Source organism: Camponotus vicinus, unplaced genomic scaffold (genome assembly GCF_025532165.1).
Source record: "Camponotus vicinus isolate PSW18456_S1 unplaced genomic scaffold, iyCamVici1.0 SCAF_14, whole genome shotgun sequence".
In the NCBI taxonomy this organism is placed as follows: Eukaryota; Metazoa; Arthropoda; class Insecta; order Hymenoptera; family Formicidae; genus Camponotus; species Camponotus vicinus.
This window is the reverse complement of record NW_028141950.1, coordinates 13,842,173-13,863,412: the sequence shown is the minus strand read 5'-3', so window position 1 is coordinate 13,863,412 and position 21,240 is coordinate 13,842,173. Positions and strand designations below refer to the sequence as shown.

At 34.5% G+C, this 21,240-nt stretch overlaps 4 protein-coding genes across 7 annotated transcripts in view; 2 read left to right on the top strand and 2 right to left on the bottom strand.

The window, feature by feature from the left end:
• Positions 1 to 21,240, bottom strand: part of LOC145965795 (uncharacterized) — a 407,995-nt gene that overhangs the window by 147,929 nt on the left and 238,826 nt on the right. The gene's annotated exons all lie outside the window — the stretch shown is intronic.
• On the top strand, positions 3,010 to 21,092 carry LOC145965799 (uncharacterized). Of its 2 annotated transcripts, none has more exons than XM_083089483.1 (3): positions 3,010 to 3,257; positions 19,879 to 20,000; positions 20,092 to 21,092. In XM_083089483.1, the coding sequence occupies exons 1-3, from the start codon at positions 3,225 to 3,227 to the stop codon at positions 20,126 to 20,128; spliced, it is 192 nt and encodes a 63-aa protein (XP_082945609.1). In that variant the 5' UTR covers positions 3,010 to 3,224; the 3' UTR covers positions 20,129 to 21,092. The 2 variants fall into 2 exon arrangements, with proteins under 2 accessions (XP_082945609.1, XP_082945608.1); XM_083089482.1 differs by lacking the exon at positions 3,010 to 3,257 and adding an exon at positions 17,775 to 19,814.
• On the bottom strand, positions 3,755 to 5,467 carry LOC145965798 (uncharacterized). Its single transcript, XM_083089481.1, has 3 exons — positions 4,531 to 5,467; positions 4,345 to 4,466; positions 3,755 to 4,253 (listed from the first exon to the last, which is right to left on the bottom strand). Exons 1-3 carry the CDS (start codon positions 4,957 to 4,959, stop codon positions 4,217 to 4,219), a joined length of 588 nt encoding a protein of 195 aa, XP_082945607.1. The 5' UTR covers positions 4,960 to 5,467; the 3' UTR covers positions 3,755 to 4,216.
• Positions 13,076 to 15,289, top strand: LOC145965601 (uncharacterized). The gene is made up of 4 exons (XM_083089267.1): positions 13,076 to 13,226; positions 13,785 to 13,878; positions 14,017 to 14,176; positions 15,212 to 15,289. The coding sequence occupies exons 1-4, from the start codon at positions 13,079 to 13,081 to the stop codon at positions 15,287 to 15,289; spliced, it is 480 nt and encodes a 159-aa protein (XP_082945393.1). The 5' UTR covers positions 13,076 to 13,078.

Sequence of the window (21,240 nt, the reverse complement as noted above, 5' to 3'; positions counted from 1 at the left end):
TATAAATGTTGATAAATCGTCAGTTATTTGTAATTTTTCGGTCATAAATGTAATATATAATGTAAAATGTTATATCACAATTATATTCCATACAATATATTATTCCATACAATATATTATTAACATGAGAAAACTGCATATTAGCGACGACCTCATCAATTTCGATGACCTTGACATTTATTATCAAGGACATGTCTCTGATGAACTTGCAAAAAGTTTTAGTCATTGCTCGTTGTTTATTACAAAGTTATTTACAAAATAAATTCAATAGTCCCGTAAACTTATTTTGGGTAAATCTGTAAAAACTGCACTCTCAGCGAGATTAAATGTAGCATGAACTACCCTTTATCTTGCAAAGTACATGCAGTGGGTCTCACTTCCCCTACGGGATGGTTCCACTTCCGGAAGATATAACATAATCCAAACCTATTTTTGATTTAAAACAAACCTAGTTGAAAATTTAAACGAGATTTACATTACTATTATGTCATCGGTTAATCACTATCTTTAATTACTTATAACTTTGTAATAAACAACGAGTAACGGCTAAAGCTTTTTGCAAGTTAATTAGGGACATATCCTTGACAACATATGTCAAGATTATCGAAATTGATGAGGTCGTCGTTAATATGCAATTTTACCATTAGTATAATTAAATAATTAAATTTTAACAATCAATTTAGTCATTCTAAATTTTCTGTTAGAATTATATCAGAAATTATATAGCTAAGTGTAAATAAAATACGAATCTACTTTTTTATTCATATGAAATGTTTGCATGTGCACGTTTATTAACTGGTAATAATCACAAGCAATCTATGTGATCTTGTTTGCTACACGCAAGATTGACTGAATCGCAGTGACACAAACACCACCGCGCAAGAGAAATAAAAAAATAAAAGGCGCGGTCAGCCGTTATCTCTTGCCCCTTTCAACTGATTTTTTGACAGACAATTGTGCGTAAAACGTTACATAATAGAAAGCTCAAATAGAAATTAAACTAACAAATAAATACTATACATTTATAAAATAATTAGTCGCGTTTCGCAGTCTTTATATTTACATATATCAAAAACTTAAATAAAAAAATAAATATGTCATAGCGGTAAACAAAAGAACTATAATTTGATATAACATTATTTAACATTGCTGTAATTCTCTTATTTTATGACAATACATCATGACATATTTCTGTTGTGTTTTTACCGTTACCTTTGAGCAAACAGCATGTTCAATTTTTGTCACATTTCTGCCTTCACGCCATACTTACAGATGTGAGCTCGATTTCTGATAATATTCTATTAATATAGCATGATATCATGTTATATTAGTTTTGATTTAATTTCTGTTCACTATTCTGTTTGTTATGTGCCAGCACATGATACTTAAAACCTGCTGTTATTATGCCAAAAATTTCGCAGATATTAAGTCAGCATCTCATGCTTAAAAATCGAAAGATTTATCAAGAATTGTTTCAGAACTAATGCATTCCAAATAGTTCTACAGCATAGACTTAAAGAAATAGACTGTTTGAACATTAGAAAGAGAGAGCGATAGCAGTCGGATCTCTTTCCCTCTCACACAATTGAAGGAAAGAAAGAGAAAGAGATCCGACCGCTATCGCTCTCTCTTTCTAATGTTTAAGACAGTCTATTGTAAAGGAATTTGCAGTCTATTTCTTTAAATCCATGTTCTACAGTTCCTGATAGGTTACAGAAATAGTTCCGGCTAAATACCTAAAAAAATAGCATCTTGAGCATATGAGATGCCAACTTCTCATAGCACCGCAACACGTGGAAAATGCCATTTAAACTATGGTATTTTATAGTTCTCGAAGAATTCTGCATATTAACAATATAATAGTTCTGACCAACAAATATTTTTAAACAATTTTTCAATTTGAAAATGGTACTTCATTTTTCGCTAAAAGTAACCAGAACTTTTCCGTTCTTTACTCTATAGCTTCGTGCTAATTTTACATCGGCAAACAACTTCCGTTTAAATTTTGCAAAATTTTTTGTAGCAAAGAAATTTTATGATGCAAAGATTGCTTATTTTTTGCTACATTTCTACTACATTTTCGACATTAATTGAGACTGTAGATCATGCGCGGCTGCTGCCAGACTATCGATATAATATGCAGCGCAAAATTTGCAATATGTGATCTTTTGGTGGAGACTTGTCTATTTGAGATGCTTGCGTACGTGCGTGCGTGCGTGCGGTCAAAAATTGAATAGTTTACAAGATTTATATATATATATATATATATATATATATATATATATATATAGGGTTTTCGAAAAGTACGGAAACGTTCAAATATCTAAAAAATAAAGCATTTTAGAGAAAAATGTTTCAAATAAAAGTTGTTTGGTTTAAAGAGAGCTATAAAATGGTGGCAATGGTTTGACCTTGAATAGTCGCTGGAAGGTCACATGAAGGTCACCTTGAATTTTTTAAATGGAACACCCTATATATTTTTGCACATTCTTGTAGCTCATCTCGAGAGCTTTCCAAAACACTATAATTAAGTTAGTTTTCATTAAGTACTTTCCGAGTTATGAGGCTTGAAATCATTTCTTAATTTTACATAAACCATAAAATATCTAGTAAAATATTCATTTTTCGATTATCTTACCTTGATACTTTTATGTACAAAATAATGAGAGGAATCAATTGGTGTAAAGAAAAAACATAGTTGTTTTTAAGAAAAAATATGTAATTTGCAATTAACAATTACATATTTTTGAAATAATTTCTTAATTTTACATAAACCATAAAATATCTTGTAAAATATTCATTTTTCGATTATCTTACCTTAATACTTTAGTAAGTATACAAGGAGAGTTCTAACTCGGGTCCTCCGAGGGGGGGTGAGGTGTGAGGGGGGAACCGCGGCGGGGGATGACGTCACGCGGGGGGGTGACGTCACTTGCGGGGGGATGACGTCACGCGGGATGACGTCACGCGAGGGAGGGATGACGTCACGCGCGGGGAGGGGGATGACGTCACGCGCGGGAAAGGGGGATCCGCGGCGCGACCGATGGACGAGGGGGTCCGCGAGGAGAAGGGGGATCCGCGGAAAGAAGACGGTTGTGTGAGAAGGATAGCGCTATGTGTGTGAAGAGGACAGTGCGACAAGGATGGCATCAACATGCGACAAGGATGACATCAACGTGTGACAAGGATGGCGTCAACGTGGGACAAGGACGACGCATTGTAAGATGCTGCATAGGTGGGAGAAGGACGACGCAAAGGTAAGTGAGTGAGTGATAGCGACGAGCATATGAAAGAGAGAGAACTATAATATCGCGAACAACGCGTACGAAAGAGAACGATATTGCAAGAGCAACGTGTGCGAGAGAGAACGATAGCGCGAAGAGAACGCATACGAAAGAGAACTATAATATCGCGAGACTTAGAACGATAATAGCGCGAGAACAACGCGTGCGAGAGAGAACGATATTGCAAGAACAACGCGAGTGAGAGAGAGAACGATAGCGCGTACGAAAGAGAGAACGATAATAGCGCGAAAACAACGCGTGCGAGAGAGAACGATATCGCTATACTTACAACTAGCGCAAGAGAGAGAGAGAGAGACGCAAGGGATGGGAGCGCAAGGAGAGGCGCGTAAATCAATACATTTTTTTTTCAATAATAAATATAAAATTTATTAAAAATCTGTTATACATTTTTGTGTCATAGCGCGAGAGAGATTACTTATTCTAAGCGCGTACGAAAGAGAGAACGATAATAGCACAAGACAACGCGTGCGAGAGAGAACGATATTGCAAGAACAACGCGAGTGAGAGAGAGAACGATAGCGCGTACGAAAGAGAGAACGATAATAGCGCGAGAACAACGCGTGCGAGAGAGAGAAACTTATGATTAACGCGAGACTTAGAACTAACGCAAGAGAGAGACGCAAGGGATGGGAACGCAAGGAGAGGCGCGTAAATAATCACATTCTATTTTAAAATTACAAATAATTTATTTAAATGTGTGTGTAAATACATTTATGTGTGTGTGTGTGTGTGTGTGTGTACTTAAAATTAAGAATAATAGTAATATAATAGTAATAATAATAATCTAATATAAAATATAATAATAGTAATAATAGTAATATAATAATCTAATATAATATAAAATATAAAATATAAAAATAAGGGTGAGGGGGATGATGCGTCGGGCTAAGGGGGAGGCCGCTCCTGGAATGCTAAGGGGTCGATGTGCCGGGCTGAGGGGGGCCGCTTCTGGAATAGAAAAAGACATACATTTGAATAGTTTTTTAATAATTTATTTTAGAACTTTTGATGTATTAAAAATAAATTGAAAGTTACTTACAATACTTTCCATGGCATTTTCCATTCATCGTTATACAATACGCACAATTTATATTTTGATACAGGTTTGGATTCACATATCTGTTTATCCTCTCGTCGGTCATTCATATCATCGCGTAAACTCTAAAATCAAACATATTAATTTTAAGTGTTTTAAATTTATTACACATCGACAAAAATATTTTACCTTCAACGTTTCCAATTTCCGCCGTAGTATATTCTCATGCTCATCTTCTTCCAGTATTTCAAAATCTTCTATTAATTCGAGATTTTCACGTAGTTTATTTCCAATACATTTTACTTTAGAATGATTAGGTTCTACATTGAAACATTTACATCCATGATATTTTGCAAAATCTCGCGCACATATTTCTCGAGCTAGGAGAAATGTCCTCAACGAATTTGTGCGAGGTTTTTCCAAGTCGAGCTCTTGATGTCTTATAAACTGAACGATTGAAGTTTCCAGATTCTTCTTTGAAAGTTGTTCCCGCTCTATTCGAAGTAATTCTTCATCTTGACTAATCCGAAAACGGAAATCAGGTTTCCCATCGGATGATTCCTCCTCCATTTCTCTCTCCTCTCTCTTTCTCCATTTCTCTCTCCTCTCTCTCTCCATCCAATAATCATCATCATCCGTATCGTCATCTGACGTCACGCGCGGGGAAGGAGGAATTGCGGCGCTCGGTGAGTGACGTCACGCGCGGGGAAGGGGGATCTTAACAATTTTTCATAAAATAATCACAAAACACTACTTACGTTCCATGTAAAAGTCATGTTTAGTACAACGATACATAATATGTCCAATAATTTTGTCTTCCAGTCTTTATAAATTGATACTAGATGATCCATTATTTTTTTTTTTTAACTTTTACACACTGTTAAAGTACTCTTCTCGACTCGCGCACTTCTAAACTCTTTGTGACGAGGCAACGAGGTCTCGGCATGAGATTTTAGTAGAGATTATAGTAGAGATGTGGCATTATCACCATGTCAAAAACGCGTCGAAAGTACGGTCCCATGCAACTCAACATGGTATAATATATTATTAATATCATCATATCGCGAGTTTGTGAGGAGACAATCGTCTCGGTACGAAACTTTAGAATAGGCACGTATCATTATCGCTTTACTAAAAACGCGTCGTGAGACAAAAGTATGCATGTGTATCATGCAACTTAGCATGATATAATATTAATGTGTCGACCCTGATCGACCCTGATCGAACGCCTGTCGAACGGCTATCGAACGGTCATCGAACGGTCATCAAACGACTGTCGAACGGAAACGAACGGTGATCGAACGACTGTCGAACGCCCGTCAAAAGGTCATCGAACGGTAATTGAACGACCGTCGAACAGCTATCAAACGCTCGTCGAACGGAATTGAACGGTCATCGAACGACTGTCGAACGCCCGTCGAACGGAAACGAACGGTAATTGAACGCCCGTCGAACGGAAACGAACGCTCATCGAACGGAAATGAACGGTCATCGAACGACTGTCGAACGCCTGTCGAACGGAAACGAACGGTCATCGAACGACTATCGAACGGAAACGAACGCTCGTCGAACGGAAATGAACGGTCATCGAACGACTGTCGAACGCCCGTCGAACGGAAACGAACGGTAATTGAACGCCCGTCGAACGGAAACGAACGCTCATCGAACGGAAATGAACGGTCATCGAACGACTGTCGAACGCCTGTCAAACGGAAACGAACGGTCATCGAACGACTGTCGAATGCCCGTCGAACGGAAACGAACGCCCGTCGAACGGAAACGAACGCTCGTCGAACGGAAATGAACGGTCATCGAACGACTGTCGAACGCCCGTCGAACGGAAACGAACGCCCGTCGAACGGAAACGAACGCTCGTCGAACGGAAATGAACGGTCATCGAACGACTGTCGAACGGCTGTCGAACAGTCATTGAACGGTCATCGAACGGAAATGAACGGCTATCGAACGCAAAACTATATTTTCAATTAAATTATTCTTCAATATATCTGCAACCTTATTGTGCTGTATGGGTATCTTCGTTTGCTTACCAAGTGTTGAAAAAATAAATCCTTCATCAGCCGGCCATGTATAATTTTCCTCATATTCGAAGTATCTCAATATCAAGCGAAACTTGTATAAAGTTCCCGATTGTAAATCTTCCACATGGTATATTACTTCCTTGTTATAATTCATTTTAATATAATTCATTGCGTGCCACTTTTCTGCTGCAATATCTCTGTACTCTAGTGTAGAAAAGATCGTCAGATTAATGTTTGAGATCCATGAAATGTCCATGCTATTCATGTCGACCCTGCTCAAAGTAATATTGTTTGGTTCTGAATATATATCGATCTTGCTTAAACTCTCGTTGTAGAAATCGCTGAAATTAATTGGATACACACGCATGTATATCAAGTAATCTTGTACTGGTAGCGACAAGTTAATCTTTGTGAAAAATCTGCCGTCTGCCACACGTTTCGGCACATTGATAAATTGTTTGCTCTTTTGTTGCGTGCCGTTCACTAATGTAACTGACTTCCAATGCACTTCGTAGGTGACGGCCACGCAGTTCACTTTCTTGGGTGGCATCCAATAAACTACTGCTATAGTAGGCGTCAAAGCTAGAACACTAATGTTTTCAGGTGCATTAAGCTTGCCCGAATTAGTTTTTATCGGTATCACATTCGAATGCAATGGATTTATTGATAATTGATCAAAGTAAAAATTGCTTAAAGTAAACTTCAATTTATATTCTGTAAATGGTGTTAAGTTCTGAATTTCGTAATATCGCTCGTACGTCTGTACATTGAATTTCTTAGACTTGTTGAGAATGTTGTTTAAGCAGGACAAAAAAAAGGCTTACGGTAATAGTATATATAGTAGTTGGTAAATTATATTTTTTGCATCCACTCTTTACAACCGGCTCCGGAAGATTTACAATGATGCTGTTTGTCGTTGCAGTCACATTCTCAAAATTATAAACATTTTCGTCAGGTGTTAGACATCTCATTGAAGGATATGGTTGCAAAGATTTATCCAAAACGTGTAACTAAAGATTTTTACATCTGCCTTTGTTGCTATCTTTTCAACATATTCGTTTGCAATTACGCTGAGACTTGCATATTTCTTTTTCAAAACGTAGATATGTTGAGTATTTTGACTCTCTTTAAATACTAAAAGGTACATGTTTGTTTTGTCAATCGTCATATATTGGAAATCGATGTTATCACTTATGTTTTTCTTGTGTAAAATCATATTGCACATAGAAACATTAAGGTCTGTCACAGTTATGAGATCAGAACTTATCCAGTAAACTAACGGCTCCTCATTATTCATAACAATACTATACATAAAATCAAGATGTTTCCTTGTCTGACGAGATAGGCAAGAGTATAATTTTGTGTGAACAATTTGCTTATTTTTTCCATCGAGATCATATTGCAACAAATCATTATATCCATCATTCGATGTGTTAAAATCGAAATAGAAAATTCTAAAAAATTTATAATTATTTTAAATATATAATTATTTTACTCATTATAAAACATTATTTTAACAAAAACAAAAACTTGTATGTAGTGATAATTCGAAATTCTTGTAATTATATAATAAATTATTATTTTTTTTTTACTTTTGATCTTAATGATACCCTCGTAAAATTATAGAAAAATTACAAATTTGCTTAAATCTTTAATGGAAAATTATTTTTTCAGGCGAACGGTAGTAAACGTACCCTATAGACGGTAATACATTTATATAGCCTTGTTTAGGTTTTAAAATCTTATCAAATTTAATGATGCTATTTTCCCACATTGTTAAGTCGAACTTTACAATGTAATAATTGTAGTCTGACTCTTCATAGGTCCAATATAGATTTCTTGCTACCCAGTCAATGCAGAGAGCACCTAGAATATAATCAAATGTTGCTATTTTTGTGATATTATTTTCATTAATCTTCAGTGTCATTAGGTCTCTTTCCAAAGTACTCCAATAAATTCTATGTTCTTGTATCGAATAAGCGAAATTTACTACTGATCTGAAAAAAGGAGTTAACTATAATTGTATAGTAAAAAAAAATTATAGTTGAGATTTCTAATTTTATAGTTATTACTGCTATAATGTTGATAATAATAAACTTGTACATAATAATAATAACTTTAACTTTATAGTTAGTGTTAAAAATAATTTATGATAACACAGTTCCACAAAAAAAAATGAAAAATATACCTCCGGGGTCTGAGTAGGTGTACTATATGTTTTTGGGGTCGCTGAATCCGAATCCGATGTCCATTTAACTCCATGTCATCAGGATTTTTCATAACCTCAAAAAAACTGCTCAATAACGGCATATCTCAATAACTCCTGCTCTATAACCCCATGAACACTTAAAACCATGAAAAATAAAACCCCAAACACCTCAATCCTTTAACATCTTCCCCCCACAACCCCACAACTTCATAACCTCATAACCCCATAACCCCATAGCCCAGAAAATTAGTGAAAACGACACTTGTGAGCGTCTCAGCCCTGACGCTCGGTGTCTGCAGGCCAAACGTGGTACTTGAGACTTGAAACTATATTTTTATCGATTCTACAACACCTCAACCCCATAACCCCATAATCTCACAACCAAAAGAATTAGTGAAAACGACACTTGTGAGCATCTCAGCCATGAAACTCGGTGTCTACGAGCCAGAAGTGATACTTGAGACTTGACACCACATTCTCATCGACTCCACAACACCTCAACCCCATGACCTCATGACCCCAAAACCCCATAACCCAAAAAATTGGTGATAACGACACTTGTGAGCATTACAGCCCTGACGCTCGGTGTCTGAGGGCCAGATGTGGTAATTTAGACTTCGAATGCGAATTCAAATCTTATATTCGTGGTGCCTACATTTTGCCGAACCCAGGAACAACGACGAGGACGTAGAAGGCTTTTGTTCCCTTCGGGGTGCTTCATTAGAGTGTGTCCCCTTGCCTCACACTTTTTGGGGTGCTTTATTACAGTGTGTCCCCTTGCCTCACACTTTGGAGATATTTCATTAGGAGTAATACCCTTCTTGCCTGGACTACGAAGCAGTACTATTTTTAAATGGACCCCAAATTCTGATCTTTTTACACCAAACCGACATTCTCACTGCGTCTGTTGGTTCCCGATTTATGTGATGTATGAAAGAAATGGTTGCAAATTTAAAGTTAACTTGAGCTGTATTCTCCTTAGATTTCGCAGTTATGGGGTTGTGGAATTATAGGATTAAGGAGTTGTGGGGTCGATGAGAATGTGATTTCAATCTCAAGTACTACATCTGGCCCGCAGACACCGAACGTCAAGGCTAAGATGCTCACAAGTGTCGTTATCACTAATTCTCTGGGTTATCGGGCTATGGGGTTATGGGGTTATGAGGTTATGAAGTTGTGGGGTTGTGGGGGGAAGATGTTAAAGGATTGAGGTGTTTGGGGTTTTATTTTTCATGGTTTTAAGTGTTCATGGGGTTATAGAGCAGGAGTTATTGAGATATGCCGTTATTGAGCAGTTTTTTTGAGGTTATGAAAAATCCTGATGACATGGAGTTAAATGGACATCGGATTCGGATTCAGCGACCCCAAAAACATATAGTACACCTACTCAGACCCCGGAGGTATTTTTTTCATTTTTTTTTGTGGAACTGTGTAATTATAACTATTTTTTTTATCAGTATACGTACATTGACGATAAGAAATTAATAATGTTTAAATCCACGTCCCATATTTGCATGCCTGCAGTCGTTGCGAGTAATAATTTAGGTACTGGATTTTCATGTGTAGTCGACACATTGATTAAATCCGTGTAAGGACCAGCAACAATTTTAGTATACGCACGTACTCGAAAATAATATGTCGTGTTAGATGTTAGATTGTGCACTTCGATTCTTGTAGTTGTGATATTTTTCTCGCCGATTTGAATCTCTTTTAAGTCCTCGATAATAAAACACTGCAACGTGTACCCTTGTATTATTTCATCGGTAAAGTTAGGTTGGTTCCATCTATAAAAGAATAACATTTCAGTCTCTTTATATTTAGTAAAATTATAACAGAATTAACATTTTGATATATTTATATCGTTGAATTTAGGAAAAGAGAGAAAAATGAAAGAATACAAACTGAGAATTTAGATTCTTTACCTCAATGTCACAAAAATGTCGTTTACTTTTTCTATGAATTGACTGTCGAATTGTACAAATGCTCTGAGAGATGTTGGCTTGTTCAAACTGCTTTCTAGAGATTTTAAGATCGTACATATTAACATAATTATATATAAGATTAAGTGGATTATCTCAGTAAATCTGAAAGAACAATTTAATGTGAAAATAAAGGAAAGAGAAAAAATAAATGTAAACTACAAAATATGGAAATTAGCATAGTATTGATCTTTAAAAAAATAATATAAGAATTTTTTGCGTCATTTAAGATTTAGAAAAGTAATCTTTAATCCATGGCAAAAACGAATAAATAACTTTTAATAAGATGACAAGTATTTTTCGATAAATTTCTATAGCTTAAGAAATCAGAAGTACAATATTTGCGATTGCTTCAAAACAAAGTAGCAAATTAATAAAATTGACTTTATCTTAAATCATGAAAATTTTTATGTACAATGTTATGTTTATATTATGCTTTTCTATTTCTTTTTTGGATGGAATAGAATTTATATTCTTCTCACTACTGGAAGATATTTTTAGGTTTGATTTTCACTCTCTCTTGAATTTAAATTACATTTACACTTTTCCGTCATAGATTTTTTATTAATGTTTTATGCATTTTTTTGCAACTTACCGATTGTTTCTGGGATGATAGAAATATTTTCGAGTGTAACTTCATCGACTTCTCGCTTATTTCTCACAGTACTATCAGAATGACTCCGGTCAGATTTGAAATTTAGTATATGATGATCACTTTTCTCGGACATTGAAATATCCTTCATAAAATATAACATACGAAAAGAATTAAGTGAATATTGTTGAAGTGATTGTTTCTGCTGCTTATAATGATAAATTATATAAATTATAAAATTAAACGAAAAATTGCTATTCGTTTTTTGTTTTCTTAATAATACCAGTTTGATATATACCATTCCTAAATGATATATATTAAATGTGATGTAGTTTTATTAATATCGTAAAATCTATTTTTTTATTTATTTTTTTAAGGCATCTTGTATATCAAACATAACTCATATCAAAAGAAAACCAATCAATAGGTTAACAAGTGTCAATGAGGATTCATAACAGTTTTTAGCAAGTAGTACAAGCGAAAGTGTAGCTTCTTGCAATTATTAAAACAATTTTGTCTAACGATTTGATTCTTTCTCATGATAGGTTAGTTAACTCTTCTCCACTTTTACCGTAACTCAAATTTCTTTTCAAAAATTTGCCGATATTATTAAAGTTTTATTAATGTTTGTTGCAAGAATAAAAAGGTTAAAAATATTGTTTCTTTACAGTTATTAAATATTAGTCATAGGATTATGTAAATTCTTTTAATTATAACCTTGTTTTTTCTCGAATGTCGTTATATTTTTAACAGAAACAAATCCTGGAAATGATAGTATAAACCGATAATGCCTCGATAAGAATATGTGCATATAATTGTATATAAATGGATATATGTACAATGAAAATTAATATAAAATCTAGCGATTGTTATTGAATGTATTGTCGATCGAAATATTAACGTTAATAGATACTATTTGAAGAATGTTTAATGAATAATTTTTTTATTAAACAGATTTTCAATCTCCATATTTAGTATAATATAATTACACTTAACACAAAGAAGTGATGCTAACTTTCTAAATTAATTTCTTAAAATAAAATCTACATTAGTATAAATCTTACTATATATCAATAAATATTACAGATATCAAGAAAGATAAAGAAATTTTAGATATTGAATAAAAATAACATAGAAATCTATTAAAGTATCATCGTATGTACATATTAATGTAGCAGATAGTAGACAGACAACTACATTAATTTTAAAAATTGTTATTTTTAGAAATAATAATTATATATACTTTTATATATATATATATATATATATATATATATATATATATAGAGAGAGAGAGAGAGAGAGAGAGAGAGAGAGATATATATATATAACGACATTCGAGAAAAAACAAGGTTATAATTAAAAGAATTTACATAATCCTATGACTAATATTTAATAACTGTAAAGAAACAATATTTTTAACCTTTTTATTCTTGCAACAAACATTAATAAAACTTTAATAATATCGGCAAATTTTTGAAAAGAAATTTGAGTTACGGTAAAAGTGGAGAAGAGTTAACTAACCTATCATGAGAAAGAATCAAATCGTTAGACAAAATTGTTTTAATAATTGCAAGAAGCTACACTTTCGCTTGTACTACTTGCTAAAAACTGTTATGAATCCTCATTGACACTTGTTAACCTATTGATTGGTTTTCTTTTGATATGAGTTATGTTTGATATACAAGATGCCTTAAAAAAATAAATAAAAAAATAGATTTTACGATATTAATAAAACTACATCACATTTAATATATATCATTTAGGAATGGTATATATCAAACTGGTATTATTAAGAAAACAAAAAACGAATAGCAATTTTTCGTTTAATTTTATAATTTATATAATTTATCATTATAAGCAGCAGAAACAATCACTTCAACAATATTCACTTAATTCTTTTCGTATGTTATATTTTATGAAGGATATTTCAATGTCCGAGAAAAGTGATCATCATATACTAAATTTCAAATCTGACCGGAGTCATTCTGATAGTACTGTGAGAAATAAGCGAGAAGTCGATGAAGTTACACTCGAAAATATTTCTATCATCCCAGAAACAATCGGTAAGTTGCAAAAAAATGCATAAAACATTAATAAAAAATCTATGACGGAAAAGTGTAAATGTAATTTAAATTCAAGAGAGAGTGAAAATCAAACCTAAAAATATCTTCCAGTAGTGAGAAGAATATAAATTCTATTCCATCCAAAAAAGAAATAGAAAAGCATAATATAAACATAACATTGTACATAAAAATTTTCATGATTTAAGATAAAGTCAATTTTATTAATTTGCTACTTTGTTTTGAAGCAATCGCAAATATTGTACTTCTGATTTCTTAAGCTATAGGAATTTATCGAAAAATACTTGTCATCCTATTAAAAGTTATTTATTCGTTTTTGCCATGGATTAAAGATTACTTTTCTAAATCTTAAATGACGCAAAAAATTCTTATATTATTTTTTTAAAGATCAATACTGTGCTAATTTCCATATTTTGTAGTTTACATTTATTTTTTCTCTTTCCTTTATTTTCACATTAAATTGTTCTTTCAGATTTACTGAGATAATCCACTTAATCTTATATATAATTATGTTAATATGTACGATCTTAAAATCTCTAGAAAGCAGTTTGAACAAGCCAACATCTCTCAGAGCATTTGTACAATTCGACAGTCAATTCATAGAAAAAGTAAACGACATTTTTGTGACATTGAGGTAAAGAATCTAAATTCTCAGTTTGTATTCTTTCATTTTTCTCTCTTTTCCTAAATTCAACGATATAAATATATCAAAATGTTAATTCTGTTATAATTTTACTAAATATAAAGAGACTGAAATGTTATTCTTTTATAGATGGAACCAACCTAACTTTACCGATGAAATAATACAAGGGTACACGTTGCAGTGTTTTATTATCGAGGACTTAAAAGAGATTCAAATCGGCGAGAAAAATATCACAACTACAAGAATCGAAGTGCACAATCTAACATCTAACACGACATATTATTTTCGAGTACGTGCGTATACTAAAATTGTTGCTGGTCCTTACACGGATTTAATCAATGTGTCGACTACACATGAAAATCCAGTACCTAAATTATTACTCGCAACGACTGCAGGCATGCAAATATGGAACGTGGATTTAAACATTATTAATTTCTTATCGTCAATGTACGTATACTGATAAAAAAAATAGTTATAATTACACAGTTCCACAAAAAAAAATGAAAAAAATACCTCCGGGGTCTGAGTAGGTGTACTATATGTTTTTGGGGTCGCTGAATCCGAATCCGATGTCCATTTAACTCCATGTCATCAGGATTTTTCATAACCTCAAAAAAACTGCTCAATAACGGCATATCTCAATAACTCCTGCTCTATAACCCCATGAACACTTAAAACCATGAAAAATAAAACCCCAAACACCTCAATCCTTTAACATCTTCCCCCCACAACCCCACAACTTCATAACCTCATAACCCCATAACCCCATAGCCCGATAACCCAGAGAATTAGTGATAACGACACTTGTGAGCATCTTAGCCTTGACGTTCGGTGTCTGCGGGCCAGATGTAGTACTTGAGATTGAAATCACATTCTCATCGACCCCACAACTCCTTAATCCTATAATTCCACAACCCCATAACTGCGAAATCTAAGGAGAATACAGCTCAAGTTAACTTTAAATTTGCAACCATTTCTTTCATACATCACATAAATCGGGAACCAACAGACGCAGTGAGAATGTCGGTTTGGTGTAAAAAGATCAGAATTTGGGGTCCATTTAAAAATAGTACTGCTTCGTAGTCCAGGCAAGAAGGGTATTACTCCTAATGAAATATCTCCAAAGTGTGAGGCAAGGGGACACACTGTAATAAAGCACCCCAAAAAGTGTGAGGCAAGGGGACACACTCTAATGAAGCACCCCGAAGGGAACAAAAGCCTTCTACGTCCTCGTCGTTGTTCCTGGGTTCGGCAAAATGTAGGCACCACGAATATAAGATTTGAATTCGCATTCGAAGTCTAAATTACCACATCTGGCCCTCAGACACCGAGCGTCAGGGCTGTAATGCTCACAAGTGTCGTTATCACCAATTTTTTGGGTTATGGGGTTTTGGGGTCATGAGGTCATGGGGTTGAGGTGTTGTGGAGTCGATGAGAATGTGGTGTCAAGTCTCAAGTATCACTTCTGGCTCGTAGACACCGAGTTTCATGGCTGAGATGCTCACAAGTGTCGTTTTCACTAATTCTTTTGGTTGTGAGATTATGGGGTTATGGGGTTGAGGTGTTGTAGAATCGATAAAAATATAGTTTCAAGTCTCAAGTACCACGTTTGGCCTGCAGACACCGAGCGTCAGGGCTGAGACGCTCACAAGTGTCGTTTTCACTAATTTTCTGGGCTATGGGGTTATGGGGTTATGAGGTTATGAAGTTGTGGGGTTGTGGGGGGAAGATGTTAAAGGATTGAGGTGTTTGGGGTTTTATTTTTCATGGTTTTAAGTGTTCATGGGGTTATAGAGCAGGAGTTATTGAGATATGCCGTTATTGAGCAGTTTTTTTGAGGTTATGAAAAATCCTGATGACATGGAGTTAAATGGACATCGGATTCGGATTCAGCGACCCCAAAAACATATAGTACACCTACTCAGACCCCGGAGGTATATTTTTCATTTTTTTTTGTGGAACTGTGTTATCATAAATTATTTTTAACACTAACTATAAAGTTAAAGTTATTATTATTATGTACAAGTTTATTATTATCAACATTATAGCAGTAATAACTATAAAATTAGAAATCTCAACTATAATTTTTTTTTACTATACAATTATAGTTAACTCCTTTTTTCAGATCAGTAGTAAATTTCGCTTATTCGATACAAGAACATAGAATTTATTGGAGTACCCTGGAAAGAGACCTAATGACACTGAAGATTAATGAAAATAATATCACAAAAATAGCAACATTTGATTATATTCTAGGTGCTCTCTGCATTGACTGGGTAGCAAGAAATCTATATTGGACCTATAAAGAGTCAGACTACAATTATTACATTGTAAAGTTCGACTTAACAATGTGGGAAAATAGCATCATTAAATTTGATAAGATTTTAAAACCTAAACAAGGCTATATAAATGTATTACCGTCTATAGGGTACGTTTACTACCGTTCGCCTGAAAAAATAATTTTCCATTAAAGATTTAAGCAAATTTGTAATTTTTCTATAATTTTACGAGGGTATCATTAAGATCAAAAGTAAAAAAAAAAATAATTTATTATATAATTACAAGAATTTCGAATTTTCACTACATACAAGTTTTTGTTTTTGTTAAAATAATGTTTTATAATGAGTAAAATAATTATATATTTAAAATAATTATAAATTTTTTAGAATTTTCTATTTCGATTTTAACACATCGAATGATGGATATAATGATTTGGTGCAATATGATCTCGATGGAAAAAATAAGCAAATTGTTCACACAAAATTATACTCTTGCCTATCTCGTCAGACAAGGAAACATCTTGATTTTATGTATAGTATTGTTATGAATAATGAGGAGCCGTTAGTTTACTGGATAAGTTCTGATCTCATAACTGTGACAGACCTTAATGTTTCTATGTGCAATATGATTTTACACAAGAAAAACATAAGTGATAACATCGATTTCCAATATATGACGATTGACAAAACAAACATGTACCTTTTAGTATTTAAAGAGAGTCAAAATACTCAACATATCTACGTTTTGAAAAAGAAATATGCAAGTCTCAGCGTAATTGCAAACGAATATGTTGAAAAGATAACAACAAAGGCAGATGTAAAAATCTTTAGTTACACGCTTTGGATAAATCTTTGCAACCATATCCTTCAATGAGATGTCTAACACCTGACGAAAATGTTTATAATTTTGAGAATGTGACTGCAACGACAAACAGCATCATTGTAAATCTTCCGGAGCCGGTTGTAAAGAGTGGATGCAAAAAATATAATTTACCAACTACTATATATACTATTACCGTAAGCCTTTTTTTTGTCCTGCTTAAACAACAATCTCAACAAGTCTGAGAAATTCAATGTACAGACGTACGAGCGATATTACGAAATTCAGAACTTAACACCATTTACAGAATACAAATTGAAGTTTACTTTAAGCAATTTTTACTTTGATCAATTATCAATAAATCCATTGCATTCGAATGTGATACCGATAAAAATTAATTCGGGCAAGCTTAATGCACCTGAAAACATTAGTGTTCTAGCTTTGACGCCTACTATAGCAGTAGTTTATTGGATGCCACCCAAGAAAGTGAACTGCGTGGCCGTCACCTACGAAGTGCATTGGAAGTCAGTTACATTAGTGAACGGCATGCAACAAAAGAGCAAACAATTTATCAATGTGCCGAAACGTGTGGCAGACGGCAGATTTTTCACAAAGATTAACTTGTCGCTACCAGTACAAGATTACTTGATATACATGCGTGTGTATCCAATTAATTTCAGCGATTTCTACAACGAGAGTTTAAGCAAGATCGATATATATTCAGAACCAAACAATATTACTTTGAGCAGGGTCGACATGAATAGCATGGACATTTCATGGATCTCAAACATTAATCTGACGATTTTCTACACTAGAGTACAGAGATATTGCAGCAGAAAAGTGGCACGCAATGAATTATATTAAAATGAATTATAACAAGGAAGTAATATACCATGTGGAAGATTTACAATCGGGAACTTTATACAAGTTTCGCTTGATATTGAGATACTTCGAATATGAGGAAAATTATACATGGCCGGCTGATGAAAGATTTATTTTTTCAACACTTGGTAAGCAAACGAAGATACCCATACAGCATAATAAGGTTGCAGATATATTGAAGAATAATTTAATTGAAAATATAGTTTTGCGTTCGATAGCCGTTCATTTCCGTTCGATGACCGTTCAATGACTGTTCGACAGCCGTTCGACAGTCGTTCGATGACCGTTCATTTCCGTTCGACGAGCGTTCGTTTCCGTTCGACGGGCGTTCGTTTCCGTTCGACGGGCGTTCGACAGTCGATCGATGACCGTTCATTTCCGTTCGACGAGCGTTCGTTTCCGTTCGACGGGCGTTCGTTTCCGTTCGACGGGCATTCGACAGTCGTTCGATGACCGTTCGTTTCCGTTCGACAGGCGTTCGACAGTCGTTCGATGACCGTTCATTTCCGTTCGATGAGCGTTCGTTTCCGTTCGACGGGCGTTCAATTACCGTTCGTTTCCGTTCGACGGGCGTTCGACAGTCGTTCGATGACCGTTCATTTCCGTTCGACGAGCGTTCGTTTCCGTTCGATAGTCGTTCGATGACCGTTCAATTCCGTTCGACGAGCGGCCGTTTCCGTTCGATGGTCGTTCAATTACCGTTCGATGACCGTTTGACGGGCGTTCGACAGTCGTTCGATGACCGTTCAATTCCGTTCGACGAGCGTTTGATAGCTGTTCGACGGTCGTTCAATTACCGTTCGATGACCTTTTGACGGGCGTTCGACAGTCGTTCGATCACCGTTCGTTTCCGTTCGACAGTCGTTTGATGACCGTTCGATGACCGTTCGATAGCCGTTCGACAGGCGTTCGATCAGGGTCGATCAGGGTCGACACATTAATATTATATCATGCTAAGTTGCATGGGAACATGCATACTTTTGTCTCACGACGCGTTTTTAGTAAAGCGATAATGATACGTGCCTATTCTAAAGTTTCGTACCGAGACGATTGTCTCCTCACAAACTCGCGATATGATGATATTAATAATATATTATACCATGTTGAGTTGCATGGGACCGTACTTTCGACGCGTTTTTGACATGGTGATAATGCCACATCTCTACTATAATCTCTACTAAAATCTCATGCCGAGACCTCGTTGCCTCGTCACAAAGAGTTTAGAAGTGCGCGAGTCGAGAAGAGTACTTTAACAGTGTGTAAAAGTTAAAAAAAAAAAATAATGGATCATCTAGTATCAATTTATAAAGACTGGAAGACAAAATTATTGGACATATTATGTATCGTTGTACTAAACATGACTTTTACATGGAACGTAAGTAGTGTTTTGTGATTATTTTGTGAAAAATTATTAAGATCCCCCTTCCCCGCGCGTGACGTCACTCACCGAGCGTCGCAATTCCTCCTTCCCCGCGCGTGACGTCAGATGACGATACGGATGATGATGATTATTGGATGAAGAGAGAGAGGAGAGAGAAATGGAGAGAGAGAGAGAGGAGAGAGAAATGGAGGAGGAATCATCCGATGGGAAACCTGACTTCCGTTTTCGGATTAGTCAAGATGAAGAATTACTTCGAATAGAGCGGGAACAACTTTCAAAGAAGAATCTGGAAACTTCAATCGTTCAGTTTATAAGACATCAAGAGCTCGGCTTGGAAAAACCTCGCACAAATTCGTTGAGGACATTTCTCCTAGCTCGAGAAATATGTGCGCGAGATTTTGCAAAATATCATGGATGTAAATGTTTCAATGTAGAACCTAATCATTCTAAAGTAAAATGTATTGGAAATAAACTGCGTGAAAATCTCGAATTAATAGAAGATTTTGAAAAACTGGAAGAAGATGAGCATGAGAATATACTACGGCGAAAATTGGAAACGTTGAAGGTAAAATATTTTTGTCGATGTGTAATAAATTTAAAACACTTAAAATTAATATGTTTGATTTTAGAGTTTACGCGATGATATGAATGACCGACGAGAGGATAAACAGATATGTGAATCCAAACCTGTATCAAAATATAAATTGTGCGTATTGTATAACGATGAATGGAAAATGCCATGGAAAGTATTGTAAGTAACTTTCAATTTATTTTTAATACATCAAAAGTTCTAAAATAAATTATTAAAAAACTATTCAAATGTATGTCTTTTTCTATTCCAGAAGCGGCCCCCCTCAGCCCGGCACATCGACCCCTTAGCCTTCCAGGAGCGGCCTCCCCCTTAGCCCGACGCATCATCCCCCTCACCCTTATTTTTATATTTTATATTTTATATTATATTAGATTATTATATTACTATTATTACTATTATTATATTTTATATTAGATTATTATTATTACTATTATATTACTATTATTCTTAATTTTAAGTACACACACACACACACACATAAATGTATTTACACACACATTTATATAAATTATTTGTAATTTTAAAAAAGAATGTGATTATTTACGCGCCTCTCCTTGCGTTCCCATCCCTTGCGTCTCTCTCTTGCGTTAGTTCTAAGTCTCGCGTTAATCATAAGTTTCTCTCTCTCGCACGCGTTGTTCTCGCGCTATTATCGTTCTCTCTTTCGTACGCGCTATCGTTCTCTCTCTCACTCGCGTTGTTCTTGCAATATCGTTCTCTCTCGCACGCGTTGTCATGTGCTATTATCGTTCTCTCTTTCGTACGCGCTTAGAATAAGTAATCTCTCTCGCGCTATGACACAAAAATGTATAACAGATTTTTAATAAATTTTATATTTATTATTGAAAAAAAAATGTATTGATTTACGCTCCTCTCCTTGCGCTCCCATCCCTTGCGTCTCTCTCTCTCTCTCTCTTGCGCTAGTTGTAAGTATAGCGATATCGTTCTCTCTCTCTCACTCGCGTTGTTCTTGCAATATCGTTCTCTCCCCTACTGAAAAAAATTACATCACGAAATCATGTAATGAAATCATGTCGCGAAATCATGTAATGAAATCACATAATTAATGACAAATAAATAACGTAATGAAATGTTCCAAATCGGTACGTGATTTTGAATAATCATGTAATGTTAGGAAATCATATAATTTTTCTGAAAATCTGAATAAAAAGAGAATATAGAAACTATAAAATTTATTTGATTGCTTTTTTAATAATTTGAATGTAAAATGTAAACCAGGATTTTAGCAGAATGGGTAATTCTAAATAAAAAAATCAATATTGTATATAATTATATTGCACTATGTAATTAATATAATTATATTATATTATATATAAGTATATAATTACATTATACTATATGTAAGTATATAATTTTTCTTATATAAATCAAAATCTTT